The sequence below is a fragment of the Takifugu rubripes genome, chromosome 9 (genome assembly GCF_901000725.2).
Source record: "Takifugu rubripes chromosome 9, fTakRub1.2, whole genome shotgun sequence".
NCBI lineage: Eukaryota > Metazoa > Chordata > Actinopteri > Tetraodontiformes > Tetraodontidae > Takifugu > Takifugu rubripes.
The window spans coordinates 2,142,294-2,158,810 of record NC_042293.1 but is presented as its reverse complement, the minus strand read 5'-3'; the positions used below and the strand labels follow the sequence as shown (position 1 = coordinate 2,158,810).

The window sequence follows — 16,517 nt, the reverse complement described above, 5'->3', positions numbered from 1 at the left end:
AGAAGGACCATACCACAATATCCTAGAACAGTCTGTCCTTGGCAACAATGGGCCCCATCAGCAGCAGTAGAAATAACCTTTATAATTGATAATTTTATCTTTTATAATTGACATTTTGTGACACACTACTAAAGAAAATTAAAATCACAAGCATAATGATTTACTTCCTCTGTTAAAAGGTGACAACAGAGATGTTTACAACATGTTCTCCAATTATAGACTTCCCAAATATGTGAAAGGAATACATTATATATGAATAAAAGTAGTTTCAAAATGCTCTGGGGTTAAAACAGGAAGGATGTTGAACTAGAAATATTGAGAACACAGTAAACCTAACAAACAAATGTATTTTTTGCACCACAGTGCTGATCCATTGTATCAACAGCACGATGACACCTCAGAGTTCAACAATAATTTCCAGCAGCCCGGACATCATAATCGAAAAAGAAAGAGATACTGGATAGAGGATGAGATGTCTGAACTGATGGATAGTGTAGACATGTAAGAACAATTTCTATTATGTAGTTTTATTTCACAGCTAACATTTCTTTTTAAGTAAATACTCTACATGTTAACTCTCACATGCCGGACACATTGCTTCATGGATCTCTGGTCACTTTTTTCAGTGAAAGGCCGAAGAATGAGCAGAGACAGGAGGAGCCCATAGGCGGGGGCAGTTCACAGCCACAGGGATTGGGAAACAACCAGGCCCAAGGCTGGGGAAACGACCAGGCCCAAGGCTGGGGAAACGACCGGGCCCAGGGATGGGGAGACGACCAGGCCCAAGGCACAGCAGACCAGCCACATCAGGGCTTTGAGAGAAAGTAGCCCAGCGAAGTCACAAGAACCGAACAACAACACTCGTATGACAACATAAAGAGGTTTTGGCAAAAAAAAGCACCGAACCACCTTTGGTTAGTTGCATGCAGAAACAAGGCCAAGTCAACTATAATCCAAATGGGAGACCTGAGCTATATCAGGCCACTTTTAGCATCTCCCAGGAACCGCTAAGACCAATTAAAACCAAATGTATTCCTTTTGAAAGATCAGCAGAAATGAATTGGCCATGTGTAGAGACAGCATTGAGAAGGCCCATACCACCTTATCCTAGAACAGTCCGTCCTTGGCAACAATGGGCCCCATCAGCAGCAGTAGAAATACCCTTTATAATTGATATTTGTATCTTTTATAATTGATATTTTGTAACACATTACTGAAGAAAATTAAAATCACAAGCATAAAGATTCACTTCCTCTGTTGAAAGGTGACAACAGAGATGTTCAGAACAATGATTAAACTTTCGTCACCATGTAGTCCCATTAAGGACTTCCCAATTATTTAAAATGAATAAATTATGTGTGGATAAAAGTCTTTGTAAAATGGCATCGGGTTAAAACAGGAAGGATGTTGAACTAGAAATATTGAGAGCACAGTAAACCTAACAAACAAATGTATTTTATGCATCACAGTGCCGCTCCATCGTATCAACAGCACGATGACACCTCAGAGTTCAGCAATAATTTTCAGCAGCAACAACGTTATACTCTAAACCGAAGGAGCGTCGGGATAGAGGATGAGATGTCCAGACCGATGGACAGTGTAGACTTGTAAGAACAATTTCTATTACGTAGTTTTATTTCGCAGCTAACATTTCTTTTTAAGTAAATACTCTACTTGTTAACTCTCACATGCCATTGCTTCATGGATCTCTGGTCACTTTTTTCAGTAAAAGGCCAATGAATAAGCCAAGACAGGTGCCGCCCATAGGCTGGGGTAGTTCACAGCCTCAGGGATGGGGAAACGACCAGGCCTAAGGCAAAGCAGACCAGCCACATCAGGGAATCGAAGAAAGAAGAACCAAACAACAACAATGGTCTCGTAACCAGAATACGCGTCGGCGAAAAAAGCACCAAGCCCAAGCCAACAGAGGCCAACCACCTTTGAATAGTTGGATGCAGAACCCAGGCCAGGTCAGACATTATCCATATTCGAGACCTGAGCCATACCAGGCCACTTTTAGCACCTCCCAGGAACCAGTAAGACCAATAATAAAATGTCGTCCTGTTGAAAGACCACCAGAAATGAATTGGCCATATCCAGAGCCAGGATTGATAAGGCCCATACCACAACATCATAGAATAATCCATCCTCGGCAACAAAGGGCCCCAGCAGCAGCAGGAGGAATAACCTTTAATCGCAATGGCAGAGGACAAGGCTTTACTCAGCCAAGGCAATTTCGACAACCACTGCTAAACCCCGAAAACAGAGCAGCCACCCCATTTCCTGTCAATCAACGGCAGCATCCTGACAGTTCATGGTAGCTGAAATGCTGCTACCCCTAAGATGTTTAAGTGTACTGTGAGATCAATACAAATGCCACATCAATCTTGTATGTGGCAAACATACCAATAGTCCAGCTGCTGTGGGACATCAGAACACAGCAGGCTGATCAGCCATCCTATTCTCCCATATAAAATAAAAATGCTGAATTCGCTTGAGATCAGCCACCAGATCGTTGTAAATCCCTCTGCAGTAATGCTTGGCCCCCTTTTCTAGAAAACCTTTGTAGATTAAGCTTTTGCTCTCATGCTTTTGTGTTTTTACCTGCATCACCTGTCTTGTCCTATTTTGCTCATTTCCAGATTAATTGTTCTAATCAGCTTTGCTTACCTGTAAATTGCCATTTCCATTTCCAGTCATCTGTCACTTTAATGTTTTATTAAATTTTTGAAAATAAAACCTGTGTGTTGTGTCTATGTCTGCATTTTGGGTCTGGCTATAAATTGAACATCCAAAAGACTCAAAATCTGTTTCAATCACAAACCTAGCCAGAACATAATTTCCAAATTTCAACTACACTGGGAGGTAGAACATATTGTGTACTTGTATAAGTACTTTGGTCTAGAATTTTGGTCTATTAAATCAAAACCCTTGCAATGCCCAAGAGCTGCATCTAAATCAAACCAAGTTTATTAAGACCCCAAAATCACAAACATTGTCGCCTCAGAGGGCTTTTCAAGCTGCAAAGTTGTGACACCTTCTGTTCTTAGACCCTTGAGTTAGAATTCCTAAAGGAACAAGTTCATGTTTCCACCAAATCAGGTGACAGTCTTAAGGTTAGTATAGAGTATTGTCATTTTTATTAAAGTAAATTTCTTTTTTGTATCATATGGGAATTATATGAGAGGTAAGATATGAGGTATAAGAGATTGCTTGAGGTAATTCTGGTGTTAAACAACTTCCCTAAATCATTTTTTACTGAAAAGTAAAGAGTTTACTTCCTCTTGATGCCGGAGGCTGTGCCACTGAGCTATTGGCCTGCGTGGGTTAGCCAGCATGTCGGACCAGTGGCGTTGCTCAGTCCCAGTGTTGCTGGCACCCAGCACCACTTTCCCAATGGCGTCGTTTTTGCCAATCTTATCGTAGTCCAACACAGTCACTGCAATCTGCACTTTCTATGGAACACACACAGGAAATCAGTTTTTCAGAATCTGTGTATGTGTTCTTGAAAAAGGACATTGGATGTGTGAATGTGTGAATGTGATGTTAGGATAAGGGGCTGGAAGATTTTAGGGACAAACATGCAAATGTGAACGCCGAGTACCTCTATCTGCTCACATGGCACTTCAAAGCTAAAGGACTCGTTGTAGTAAGGATTCAGACTGTTCTTCTTTATCGTTGTTTTCTTTTTCTTCAGTCTTTTCCCATTTTGCATGAAGTGGATTTTCACATAAGGGTCTAAAATAGAGAAAACGAAGGTTTAACGGAGGAGGAGCAACCCGGAAATGTCGTCAGTTCGGCACATGTGCAGTGGGTCTGAGTCCCGACTATTTAGACTTTCACTTACACCAAATAACAGATGCGCCTTTTTGGCCTATTGCTTGGCTTCCTTCATTGCATCTGCTTAAATTAGTGCGTACAGACACAAATGCAGTGATTGCGTGTGGTTTTAAATGGCTCTAGCCACCTGACAGCCCTCCCACATCCATTTTCTTCAAGTTTTTGGCTTCTAAAATCATCACTGTCAACCTTCCAGCAGTGGGCACATACCTAAGTGACAGACATACATCTCCAAGCTTCTCACTCTAATACACAGACACACACATCATCCATCAGTGAGAGTTTGTAATCTGATCTCATTTCTTTAATTATTTGCTCCCACCTCCTCCTTCTCTGCTTTCTGTAGATCCCTCCACTCTTCAAGAGACTGGCTGAAATCAGCGGTGCTCATTGGTATCTTCACAGCTCCTATAGCATCATGTTTTGAGAAACGGCCAAAGTCGTACACGGTCATCACCAGCGTCCTGCCACCAAGCTCGGTGTAGGGTACCTAGAGGGCAGCACATTAATGCACAATAAACATCTAGTGCTGAAATTCTATTTTATTTTGTTTATTTATTGTTTTAAAGCACCTTTACCTTAAATGAGAAAGTCTCATTGAAGTTGGGATCAAGGTTTTTCCTGAGAACTTTAGTTTCAAACTTTTTCTTTTTGTCCGGGAGGAGGTAGAGTTTAACGTAGGGGTCAGAGCTTCCCCCCACATCCATCGCTGGCAGCTCAGCAGCCTGCAGGATACCTACAACCAGCTAGCAAAGGAAAAAACATAGGCTGAGAATTTAAAGTGTGCGGGCTTACAGCTGACAGAGGGTGAAAAAAAAAAGAGTCATCGCACCATATTATCAGTGAAATTGTTATCTAAAGTGAAATGTAGCCTGCCCATCTTCTCCGTCTCCTGGGGCGCTTTTCCCGACAGTGCAGTTTCTTGGTTCTCTTCATCTTTAAATAGCTGGACAAGCTGCGCAGACACGAGCACACACATACACAGAGGCACAGATATGAAGTATAAAATTTAATCAGAAGATCATTTACTGTGTTTCTCTCTATATATTCAACATGTGTTTTTTTTTAATAAAATGGGAGATTACACTATTACCATGTCTGTACGAATATCTTAATAAAAAAAGAAACAAACAAAAAAAAACCCCACATGACCTTAACCCACACCAGTATGAAAAATTTAAAAATGCATGCCTTTATCCAAGCTTACACTGACAGTTTCACCACCTGGGTGACCTGATATCAAAGCTGATACATTACATGCAGTCTCTGTGGGGAGAAGGGCTTCTGTGTGTGTGTGTGTGTGTGTGTGTGTGTGTGTGTGTGTGTGTGTGTGTGTGTGTGTGTGTGTATGTATCTGGAGCAGGATTTCCAGCCTATCTATATACTTTTATGTTATTTTTTGACCCACTCCGTGGACATGCACAAAGCTTTATTTGTAGTTCAATTATGTGCTTATTTTTCAGTAAGCAGATGTACTGGACTAGATTTCCCATATATTCGTTAAACCTGTCCAATACAGTCACGTGACAAAAAAAAAACCAATCTGCAATTGTGGCTTGGAAGTTTCTTTGATGCTTTAAACTCTTTCATCTATAAAGACAATATATCTACCTTAGCCACAACCTCTCATTACATGCAAAGGTGGACAAATTGGCTGATGAGTGTTATTTGCTGATAATATTTATTTCATTTTATATTTGGTACTTCGATAAATCTGAGGCCAGTGAACTAGTAAAAAAAGATTAAACCGAATAAAATTGGTTTTAAACCTGAACATAACTTCTCCGTAGCCAAAACAACACTAGTTTTCAGTGGTGTGTTGCAGTCTACAGACAGCGAACATATAATAGGTAAGAACCCTCACACAAAGTTTGCTCTGCATGTCCACTGTAACAACCAGACATCAAGGCACAGTACATTACTTCGGAAAAAAACCTCTCCAGGCATTCATTCCACACTCGCTGATAGACAGGTACAGTACACTGTGTGACAAGCCCTTCTATTGATCTTTACTTTATTTTGCTCATTATTATAACCTCTGTAATGGTTTAATGAATTCCTATTTATTATCACTGCATAATACACCAACTGATCTGGCCAACATGGAGTTTAAACTGAACTGTAAGGTAAAGGAAATGTTCATCAAAATGATCAGCTGTTAATGCTTTCAAACTCAGAGCTGATTGAAACGTGTCAGGATTTGACAAATGCTTTGAAATATGTGCCTTGCTCAAGGGAGTTGCTGCGTTTACGCGGCACCCATTTAGAGACATTGAGGCGGATTCACGCATCAACATTTGCAACGCAATTTCACTTGACCTTGTTTAGGATGGAGGGTGATATTTTTGGCACTCCAAGCTGATGTTAAGCTGGAGAAAATACCTTTAATTTAAATGACCATATAGCATGTATAGTGTATTATTACAATGCATCATGGATATAACCTTGGTAACCAAGGTTATGTGTATATTTTTGAACAGAATAATCAAACTTTAAGATAGTGATGATGTGCCAAATAACACATGATTATGGAGAAACCTTGATATTGAAAGAACAAAGCCACAAGGCTTTGATCATCAATGACTTTGATTATAAATCAACCTACTACATTTGGAAGCTCATATTATACTCTGCAGATTTAAATCACAATCTGTGAGTAATTGATCTGTTTGATTCAAGACTCCACAATTTTTTTCAAGTTTAGAGAATCAAATAAAGATTTCAAATTGGTTTTTTACCATTTTCTTGAACTGGAAATAGTTCATGTGAGGTGGCAGGTATGGACAGGCTGCAAAATTAATTGTTCTTAATTGTTTGTGTTTAAGGATCTATTGCTTTTGACTGGAACAAGATGTGAATCTGTATGAGGTTTTTAAATCTGGTTTTCTGACAATAACTTTTTTTTTTCATGGCCAGCTTTAGAGAAAAGGAGTTTGATGGGGATCGGTTGTTTCTCTAAAAATAAAAAGCCTATGGAGAACCCAGAGCCTCCGGGTGCACAGTCACCTGACACTTGTCTTCAAGGAAGTAACTCTCAGGACTCGTAAGTTTACTCTCTACAGCTACTATGAATATTGCCATACTCATTGCGGAAAGGTGCATAGATTTAAAAATTAGGAAATCCATCAAAATATTTAAGCTTAATAGCTATGCTACAGAAGTGTTAGCTTTGAAGGCTAACTCCAGCACATTTACTTGGACACTTTTTGCTGCTAAGATGATTAATATGTATTGTCCTAATCAAATCAACTGGAACCCATTTTTAAAACGCATTTCATTATCAATTTTCATATTTGTCCAAAGATTTAAAATAGAATAGAATTAAAAATAGAACTTTCTTCTATTTCACTGTCTCCGGATTAAAAATGTTCACATATAAATAAAACAATACAGCACATAATTAAAGACAAGTACAAATTTACACACGATGAAAAAATTGACATTTTGTGCTTCCTTCCAAGGCCACCCAACACAGAGGAGAGCCTGGGGGCACCGATGGGGAATGAAACTCCTAAAGAAGACATCACTTTAGAGGTCAGTAACAAACTTTATTTCTCTTACTCATTAATGTTATTTTCAATGTGTATGTGTCATGTCTTTCTAAAAACAACTGATTGATATATATATACACACACACACGCATATATACTGTATAGGTGTGGGTATATATACGGTACTGTATATCTCCAGTAAAATTGTATATTGGTTGAGATTTGTCATTTTAATGATCATAAATCATAATAAAGATTTGTGCATTGATAACAGATGCTGAGATTTCCTCACTGATTTATCCCTTTCAGACATTTCAACGGTTATCAGAAAGACTGACGAAGGTTCATCAGAATAAACTCCACCAGAGTAAAAAACTGGTTCTGATGGTGGATCTGGATAATACATTGATCCATGCTACCGAGGAGCCCTGCGAATGTTCTCCTAATGAGGTACCGGATATTTGTCAGATCTGGAAATACTGTGCTTTCTTCTTGTCTCTTATTGTAAGGAGTATTTAATGGTTAGTTTAAATTTTATGATCTATATATCCATATAAGAATGGAAGTAGCATCAATTCATCTATATGTGTTTATCACTTCCTTCAGAACTTGTTCAAGATGACAATGGAAAATTCAAATCCTTATCATATACGAATACGGCCATACTACAAGGAGTTCTTAGAGAAAATGTCTCAACTCTATGAGCTCAATATTTTTACCTTTGCATCCCGACCATATGCAAAGATTATTGCAGGTAATTCTCCTAACCTTAAAACTCTCACATTTGGAATGAGAATAATTGTAATCCTTTTTTGCTGGTAAAACTTTGAAAATATTTTAGTTCAAAGGAAAAGAAAGAGATTATGAGAATTTCAATGTTTGTGAACGTGAAACATTCCAGATTATTTGGATCCTACTAAAACCCTGTTTGCTGACCGGATTATCTCAAGAGATGATTGTTTTTTTCCATCATCCAAGATGGAAAATGTGAGGTGAGAACTGCATCCCATGAAGGACAAAGGAGAGAGAGGCGGAGAAATAACTTATTTGTTTTTTTGGAAAATTGTAATGTAAAATGAGAATTCTGAGTTATTACGCATCGCAATTTTGAAAACTACAGAGACAATGTGACAATTACGAGGCAAAAGTAAATTTGCAAGTTATCTTTGGGTCTGTCCTCGCAGGTTTTTTAGCCCCTGTGGTGAATCAATGATTTGCATGATTGATGACCGACAGGATGTATGGAATTATGCCCCTGCCCTCATTGAAGTGAGGCCATACTTCTATTTCAAGGACAAGGATTCATCAGGTAAGGCGTCTATTCTTTGCAAGAAAAAACACTCACGCTCTGCTTCTCAGCCCAGTCACCTACAGAATGAGCTACCAATGCTCCACCTTTAGTACTTTAATGTATTTGTATGAATGAACGGGCAAAACAAAAAAAAACCAAACCAAACTCAGCTATACACATACCACCTCTTCCAATTTCAATTTTGCAGAGTTTGCATTCTGCACAGGTCTGGTCCTTTGTGTTAACTTCATACAATTTCCAAAGCGGTGACATTTCCGTGATGGAAGTGACCATGTTTGTGAAGGCAGCGTGCTATATTTGAACAGGGCATTTTTTTTGCCTTGAGTATTGGTGATTGGGATTGAAAGCAATTACAGGTACCAAAAAAATTAAAGATGGCATCAGTCCAATACTAGTTCCTGGTATCAGAGCTCACCCATCCCTATTAAGAGAATCTACTAATAGCGAGATGCACTCACACCTGAGAAGGATTTTAAAATGTTATAACCATTTCTCATTTTGGTGGCAGATAATAATCAAGAAGACAACGATGACTACTTGCCCTACTTGGAAAACGTGCTGAAGCGCATCCACACAGAGTACTACAGCCGCTATGAGGCTTACCAGCGGAAGGAGATCGCTGAAGTGCCAGATCTTTCCAAGATTATTCCAGAGCTCAGAAGAAAAACACTGGAGGGAACAACAATAGTGTTCAGCGGACTTGTTCCACAGGGTTCCGCGCTTCCGATCATTGCTGAGTACCATTGTGCCCAAGGTTTGGGGGCAAAGGTTGAGAAGAACATCGTTCTGCGCTCTGCAAATGCAAATTGCACCACGCATTTGATTGCAACGAAAACACGTATGTACAGCCACTTTGATGACATAATGATATAGTACAATATAACCAAAGCCAATAGCAGCACAGTTGTTAAAAGCTACATTCTTACAATACTTAAAGATTTAAATCTTTCTTATATCTTTCTATTTACTTATTTCATTGCCTGTATTACAAGTAAAGTTTGAGAACAATCCCAAACAGGTACAAAGAAGGCCTTTATAGCGCAACAAGACAAGGACATTCACATTGTCACCCCTTCTTGGCTGTGGTCTTGTTGGTACCACTGGGAGAGGGAAGAAGAATTCCTCTTTTCATTGAATGATGATATTCCAGAAGAGATGATCAGGTTTTTAATCTTTATATAAGAATTTGTTGGATTATATTCTGTGAGGCATATGACACCCCAAAAATCTGAAATATTTTTTCAGGAGGAAATATGTTTTAAAGCCGAAAAAAACCCCGTTAGAAGTCACTGATTCGGACACTGTGACTGTGAAGCAGATCGGTTGGATTTTTAATGAAAGAAAGGATCTCTTCGATAGTTTAAACTTAAGGTATCAAAAGAAATGTTGAAAAAACGTATTCAGAAAAAATCTTAAATATTTAATCATTTTTTAAATTTTCTTGACAATCATCACACCCAAAATCACAATCATAATGATTCACTTCTTCTGTTGAAAGGCGACAACAGAGATGTTCAGACCAATGATTTAACTTTAGTCACCATGTAGTCCCATTAAGGACTTCCCAAATATGTGAAAGGAATAAATTATGTATTAATGAATGTAGTTGCAAAATGGCATGGGGTTAAAACAGGAAGGATGTTGAACTAGAAATATTGAGAGCACAGTAATCCTAACAAACAAATGTATTTCTTGCACCACAGTGCCGATCCATTGCATCAAAACCAAAATGACACCTCAGAGTGCAGCAATAATTGTCAGCAACCCGGACATCATGCTCGACAACAAAAGAGATACTGGATAGAGGATGAGATGTCCAAACCGATGGATAGTGTAGACATGTAAGAACAATTTTTATTCTGTAGGGTTTTTTTGCAGCTAACATTTCTTTTTAAATAAATACTCTACATGTTAACTCTCACATGCTGGACACATTGCTTCATGGATCTCTGGTCACTTTTTTCAGTGAAAGGCCGGCAAAAAGGCCAAGACTGGAGGAGCCCATAGACTTGGGCAGTTCACAGCCACAGGGATGGGGAAACGACTAGGCCCAAGGAACAGCAGACCAGCCACATCAGGGAATCGAAGAAAGAAGAACCAAACAACAACAATGGTCTCGCAACGAAAAGAGGCGTTGGCGAAAAAAGCACCAAGCCCAAGCCAACAGAGGCCAACCACCTTTGGATAGTTGGATGCAGAACGCAGGCCAGGTCAGACATTATCCATATTGGAGACCTGAGCCATACCAGGCCACTTTTAGCACCTCCCAGGAACCAGTAAGACCAATTATAAATTTTCGTCCTATTGAAAGACCACCAGAAATGAATTGGCCATATCCAGAGCCAGTATTGATAAGGCCCATACCACAATATCCTAGAATAAGCGGTCCTTGTCAACAAAGGGCCCCAGCAGCAGCAGGAGAAATAACCTTTAATCGCAATGGCAGAGGACAAGGCTTTACTCAGCCAAGGCAATTTAAACAACCACTACTAAACCCTGAAAACAGACCAGCCACCTCGTTTCCTGTTCATCAACGGCAAAGTCAGCATCCTGACAGTTCATGGTAGCTGAAATGCCGCTACCCCTAAGCTGTTTAAGTGTACTGTGAGATCAATACAAATGCCACATCAATCTTGTAGGTGGCAAACATACCAATAGTCCAGCTGCTGTGGGACATCAGAACACAGCAGGCTGATCAGCCATCCTATTCTCCCATATATATAAAAAAAATTGCTAAATTGGTAGTTCTCAGTTGACTTTTATAAACAAAGTCATTTTGCAGGAGGAATTTGGACACAAATGAAATGGGCCAAGATTATGACCAAGAAATTAAAGTGTGACATAAAGGAGGGAACAAAAGGCAACATGGAAGATGGACTATTACAAGCTAGCAACAAAATGCTACCAGATATTCAACAAATGGACCTGTTTATTGAAGATATGTTAATTAAAGCCTGGGAGCAGTTTTAAATATTGAGAGGGCACTCACCACAAAATCTCCAGCTGAAGCCCCGCCAACATCTATAGGGGTCAAATTCACAAGCTTCAAAAATAAAAGAAATACTCAGAAAACCTTGGCTCATAAAAAGGTTTGATTCCCAGAGGAAAAGGACAGATATGAAACACGATTATGTACCGGAGGAAGCGGAGAAGTGGGACGAAACGAAGGCTGCTCTGAAGCAAAGAATGTGGTTTCAGACTCCATTCCAGCCTAAACTATGGGGATACACTACAAGGCAGGCCCGGTGATTTACAACTCAGCAGAGGCAGTGATGGAAGATGTGGCAGAGACGGATACTGGTGAGTTTTGAAAAAACAATATTCTCTTTTGATTTAGCTCAGCAAGCTGTCCTGACGATTAGTTTTTCTGGGCATAATGGATCTGAGTGTCAGCTTTGAGGCCTTTTTGGGCCCTCTGCTCTCATCAAGCAGAGGAGACTTTTTCTCTATACAGTAACACTCCATTTGAGGCCTAGGAAGAGGCCTCATTATTGGAAGTGTTTTTTTTTTTTTCTGATGCTCTTTGTTTTGTCGGAGTTTGTGTTCGTGTTATTGTTACTTATGGAGCACCAGGGGTGCAGGATGCTTCTTATATCCAGGTGTGCAGGAGTTAAAATCTATTCAAATGACATTAGGCAAAATACCAAATCAGTAATTTGGTATTATTACATAAGATTTGATGAACAAATCATCGTCTGGTCTTAATTTCTAGAAAATTCAGATTTGAGTGTTTTTAGAACAGATATAAAACAATATTTTGATGAAAATGACAATGCAAAAGTGTAAAATTATAGGCTTTTTTCCAGAATCTAATATTATAGACTACTGCAATTATCAAACAGCACGTATGGTTGAACAGATAAAGAAAAACCAACTCCAGGCAGTAATGCCTCGATTACCTTAAACATATATAGTATTAGAACAATTTGGATTTCAACAGTTTCTTCAAACTATTACAGCATTATTTAATCAACCAGAATAAAAATAAACAGCTATTTCAAACCTATTCATCCTGGAAAGAGGTACCAAGCAAGGCTGCCCGTTGAGTCTATTGTTCACACGTTATTTATTAAGTCAGTAAATCATTCCATTTTGAAAATTCCGTCTTGAAACTGCTTGGTGTGCTTCAGTTTGTTGTTTTTTCTTGCTAATGTTTTTTCCTGTTCTTTTCCCAATTCCCAGGCAGGCGGGGCTGGCTTTCTTTCTGAAGAGGCACCACCTTACCCACCTTTTGATCGTATTGGTTAATTGGATCTGCGGCTCATTTCTCCTCACCTCGCCAGTTCGTTGTAAATCCCTCTGCAGTAATGCTTGGCCCCCTTTTCTAGAAAACCTTTGTAGATTAAGCTTTTGCTCTCATGCTTTTGTGTTTTTACCTGCATCACCTGTCTTGTCCTATTTTGCTCATTTCCAGATTAATTGTTCTAATCAGCTTTGCTTGCCTGTAATTTGCCATTTCCATTTCCAGTCATCTGTCACTTTAATGTTTCATTACATTTTTGAAAATAAAACCTGTGTGTTGTGTCTATGTCTGCATTTTGGGTCTGGCTTTTGGCTCAAAATCTGTTTCAATCACAAACCTAGCCAGAACATAATTTCCAAATTTCAACTACACTGGGAGGTAGAACATATTGTGTACTTGTATAAGTACTTTGGTCTAGAATTTTGGTCGATGAAATCAAAACCCTTGCAATGCCCAAGAGCTGCATCTAAATCAAACCAAGTTTATTAAGACCCCAAAATCACAAACATTGTCGCCTCAGAGGGCTTTTCAAGCTGCAAAGTTGTGACACCTTCTGTTCTTAGACCCTTGAGTTAGAATTCCTAAAGGAACAAGTTCATGTTTCCACCAAATCAGGTGACAGTCTTAAGGTTAGTATAGAGTATTGTCATTTTTATTAAAGTAAGTTTCTTTTTTGTATCATATGGGAATTATATGAGAGGTAAGATATGAGGTATAAGAGATTGCTTGAGGTAAAGTAAAGAGTTGACTTCCTCTTGATGCCGGAGGCTGTGCCACTGAGCTATTGGCCTGCGTGGGTTAGCCAGCATGTCGGACCAGTGGCGTTGCTCAGTCCCAGTGCTGCTGGCACCCAGCACCCAGCACCACTTTCCCAATGGCGTCGTTTTTGCCAATCTTATCGTAGTCCAACACAGTCACTGCAATCTGCACTTTCTATGGAACACACACAGGAAATCAGTTTTTCAGAATCTGTGTATGTGTTCTTGAAAAAGGACATTGGATGTGTGAATGTGTGAATGTGATGTTAGGATAAGGGGCTGGAAGATTTTAGGGACAAACATGCAAATGTGAACGCCGAGTACCTCTATCTGCTCACATGGCACTTCAAAGCTAAAGGACTCGTTGTAGTAAGGATTCAGACTGTTCTTCTTTATCGTTGTTTTCTTTTTCTTCAGTCTTTTCCCATTTTGCATGAAGTGGATTTTCACATAAGGGTCTAAAATAGAGAAAACAAAGGTTTAACGGAGGAGGAGCAACCTGGAAATGTCGTCAGTTCGGCACATGTGCAGTGGGTCTGAGTCCCGACTAGTAAGACACCAAATAACAGATGCGCCTTTTTGGCCTATTGCTTGGCTTCCTTCATTGCATCTGCTTAAATTAGTGCGTACAGACACAAATGCAGTGATTGCGTGTGGTTTTAAATGGCTCTACCCACCTGACAGCCCTCCCACATCCATTTTCTTCAAGTTTTTGGCTTCTAAAATCATCACTGTCACTGTGTGTGTGTGTGTTTGTGTGTGCATATGTGTGTGTGTGCACGCGCATGTGTCTGTATGTGTGTGTGTGCGCGCATGTGCATGTCTGGAGCAGGATTTCCAGCATATCTATATACTTTTATGGTATTTTTAGACCCACTCCGTGGACATGCACAAAGCTTTATTTGTAGTTCAATTATGTGCTTATTTTTCAGTCAGCAGATGTACTGGACTAGATTTCCCATATAATAGTTCAACCTGTCCAATACAGGCACTTGACCAAAAAAAAAATGCTTTGATGCTTTAAACTCATTAATCTATAAAGACAATATATCTACCTTAGCCACAACCTCTCAATATATGTAAAGGTGGACAAGTTGGCTGATAAGTGTTATTTGCTGATAATATTTATTTCATTTTCTATTTGGTACTTCGATAAATCTGAGGCCAGTGAACTAGATAAAAAAGATTAAACGGAATAAAATTGGTTTTAAACCTGAATATAACTTTTCTGTTGCCAAAACAACAGTAGATTTCAGTGGCGTGTTGCAGTCTACAGACAGCAAACATATAATAGGTAAGAACCCTCACACAAAGTTTGCTCTGCATGTCCACTGTAACAACCAGACATCAAGGCACAGCACATTACTTAGGAAAAAACCTCTCCAGGCATTCATTCCACACTCGCTGATAGACAGGTACAGTACACTGTGTGACAAGCCCTTCTATTGATCTTTACTTTATTTTGCTCATTATTATAACCTCTGTAATGGTTTAATGAATTCCTATTTATTATCACTGCATAATACACCAACTGAATTGGCCAACATGGAGTTTAAATTGAACTGCAAAGAAAAGGAAACATTCGTCAAAATGATCAGCTCTTAATGATTTCAATATATTATGAACAGATTTCAGCGAAATTTTGTAATGTATGTATGTATGTGTGTGTGTGTGTTTGTGTGTGCATATGTGTGTGTGTGCGCGCGCATGTGTCTGTATGTGTGTGTGCGCGCGCATGTGTGTATCTGGAGAAGGATTTCCAGCATATCTATATACTTTTATGGTATTTTTAGAGCCACTCCGTGGACATGCACAAAGCTTTATTTGTAGTTCAATTATGTGCTTATTTTTCAGTCAGCAGATGTACTGGACTAGATTTCCCATATAATAGTTCTACCTGTCCAATACAGGCACTTGACCAAAAAAAAACCAAATCTGCAATTCTGGCTTGGAAGTTTCTTTGATGCTTTAAAGTCATTAATCTATAAAGACAATATATCTACCTTAGCCACAACCTCTCAATATATGCAAAGGTGGACAAGTTGGCTGATGAGTGTTATTTGCTGATAATATTTATTTTATTTTATATTTGGTACATCGATAAATCTGAGGCCAGTGAACTAGATAAAAAAGATTAAACTGAATAAAATTGGTTTTAAACCTGAACATAACTTATCCGTAGCCAAAACAACAGTAGATTTCAGTGGCGTGTTGCAGTCTACAGACAGCAAACATATAATAGGTAAGAACCCTCACACAAAGTTTGCTCTGCATGTCCACTGTAACAACCAGACATCAAGGCACAGCACATTACTTAGGAAAAAACCTCTCCAGGCATTCATTCCACACTCGCTGATAGACAGGTACAGTACACTGTGTGACAAGCCCTTCTATTGATCTTTACTTTATTTTGCTCATTATTATAACCTCTGTAATGGTTTAATGAATTCCTATTTATTATCACTGCATAATACACCAACTGAATTGGCCAACATGGAGTTTAAATTGAACTGCAAAGAAAAGGAAACATTCGTCAAAATGATCAGCTCTTAATGCTTTCAATATATTATGAACAGATTTCAGTTAAATTTTGTAATGTATGTATGTACTGTATGTATGTATGTGTGTATGTATGTGTGTGTGTATGTGTGTGTCTGGAGCAGGATTTCCAGCATATCTATATACTTTTATGGTATTTTTAGACCCACTCCGTGGACATGCACAAAGCTTTATTTGTAGTTAAATTATCTGCTTATTTTTCAGTCAGCAGATGTACTGGACTAGATTTCCCATATAATAGTTCAACCTGTCCAATACAGGCACTTGACCCCAAAAAAATATCTGCAATTCTGGCTTGGAAGTTTCTTTGATGC

At 39.0% G+C, this 16,517-nt stretch overlaps 3 protein-coding genes across 3 annotated transcripts in view; 1 reads left to right on the top strand and 2 right to left on the bottom strand.

Moving 5' to 3' along the window:
- LOC115251010 (uncharacterized) overlaps nt 1-2,723 on the top strand; it is a 44,457-nt gene extending 41,734 nt beyond the window's left edge. Inside the window, exons 12-13 of the mRNA XM_029841658.1 lie at nt 1,470-1,607; nt 1,727-2,723. Of these exons, the coding sequence (XP_029697518.1) occupies nt 1,470-1,607; nt 1,727-1,814 (226 nt within the window). The 3' untranslated portion in view covers nt 1,815-2,723. The remainder of the gene's footprint in view (nt 1-1,469; nt 1,608-1,726) is intronic.
- Nucleotides 2,724-3,232: 509 nt separating this feature from the next.
- Nucleotides 3,233-4,781, bottom strand: LOC101065793 (synaptotagmin-1-like). The gene is made up of 6 exons (XM_029841660.1): nt 4,673-4,781; nt 4,419-4,586; nt 4,163-4,330; nt 3,968-4,085; nt 3,605-3,738; nt 3,233-3,455 (listed from the first exon to the last, which is right to left on the bottom strand). The coding sequence occupies exons 1-6, from the start codon at nt 4,718-4,720 to the stop codon at nt 3,249-3,251; spliced, it is 843 nt and encodes a 280-aa protein (XP_029697520.1). The 5' UTR covers nt 4,721-4,781; the 3' UTR covers nt 3,233-3,248.
- Nucleotides 4,782-13,608: 8,827 nt separating this feature from the next.
- Nucleotides 13,609-14,439, bottom strand: LOC101065402 (synaptotagmin-1-like). Its single transcript, XM_003979443.3, has 3 exons — nt 14,322-14,439; nt 13,969-14,102; nt 13,609-13,819 (listed from the first exon to the last, which is right to left on the bottom strand). Exons 1-3 carry the CDS (start codon nt 14,407-14,409, stop codon nt 13,715-13,717), a joined length of 327 nt encoding a protein of 108 aa, XP_003979492.3. The 5' UTR covers nt 14,410-14,439; the 3' UTR covers nt 13,609-13,714.
- Nucleotides 14,440-16,517: the final 2,078 nt, after the last annotated feature.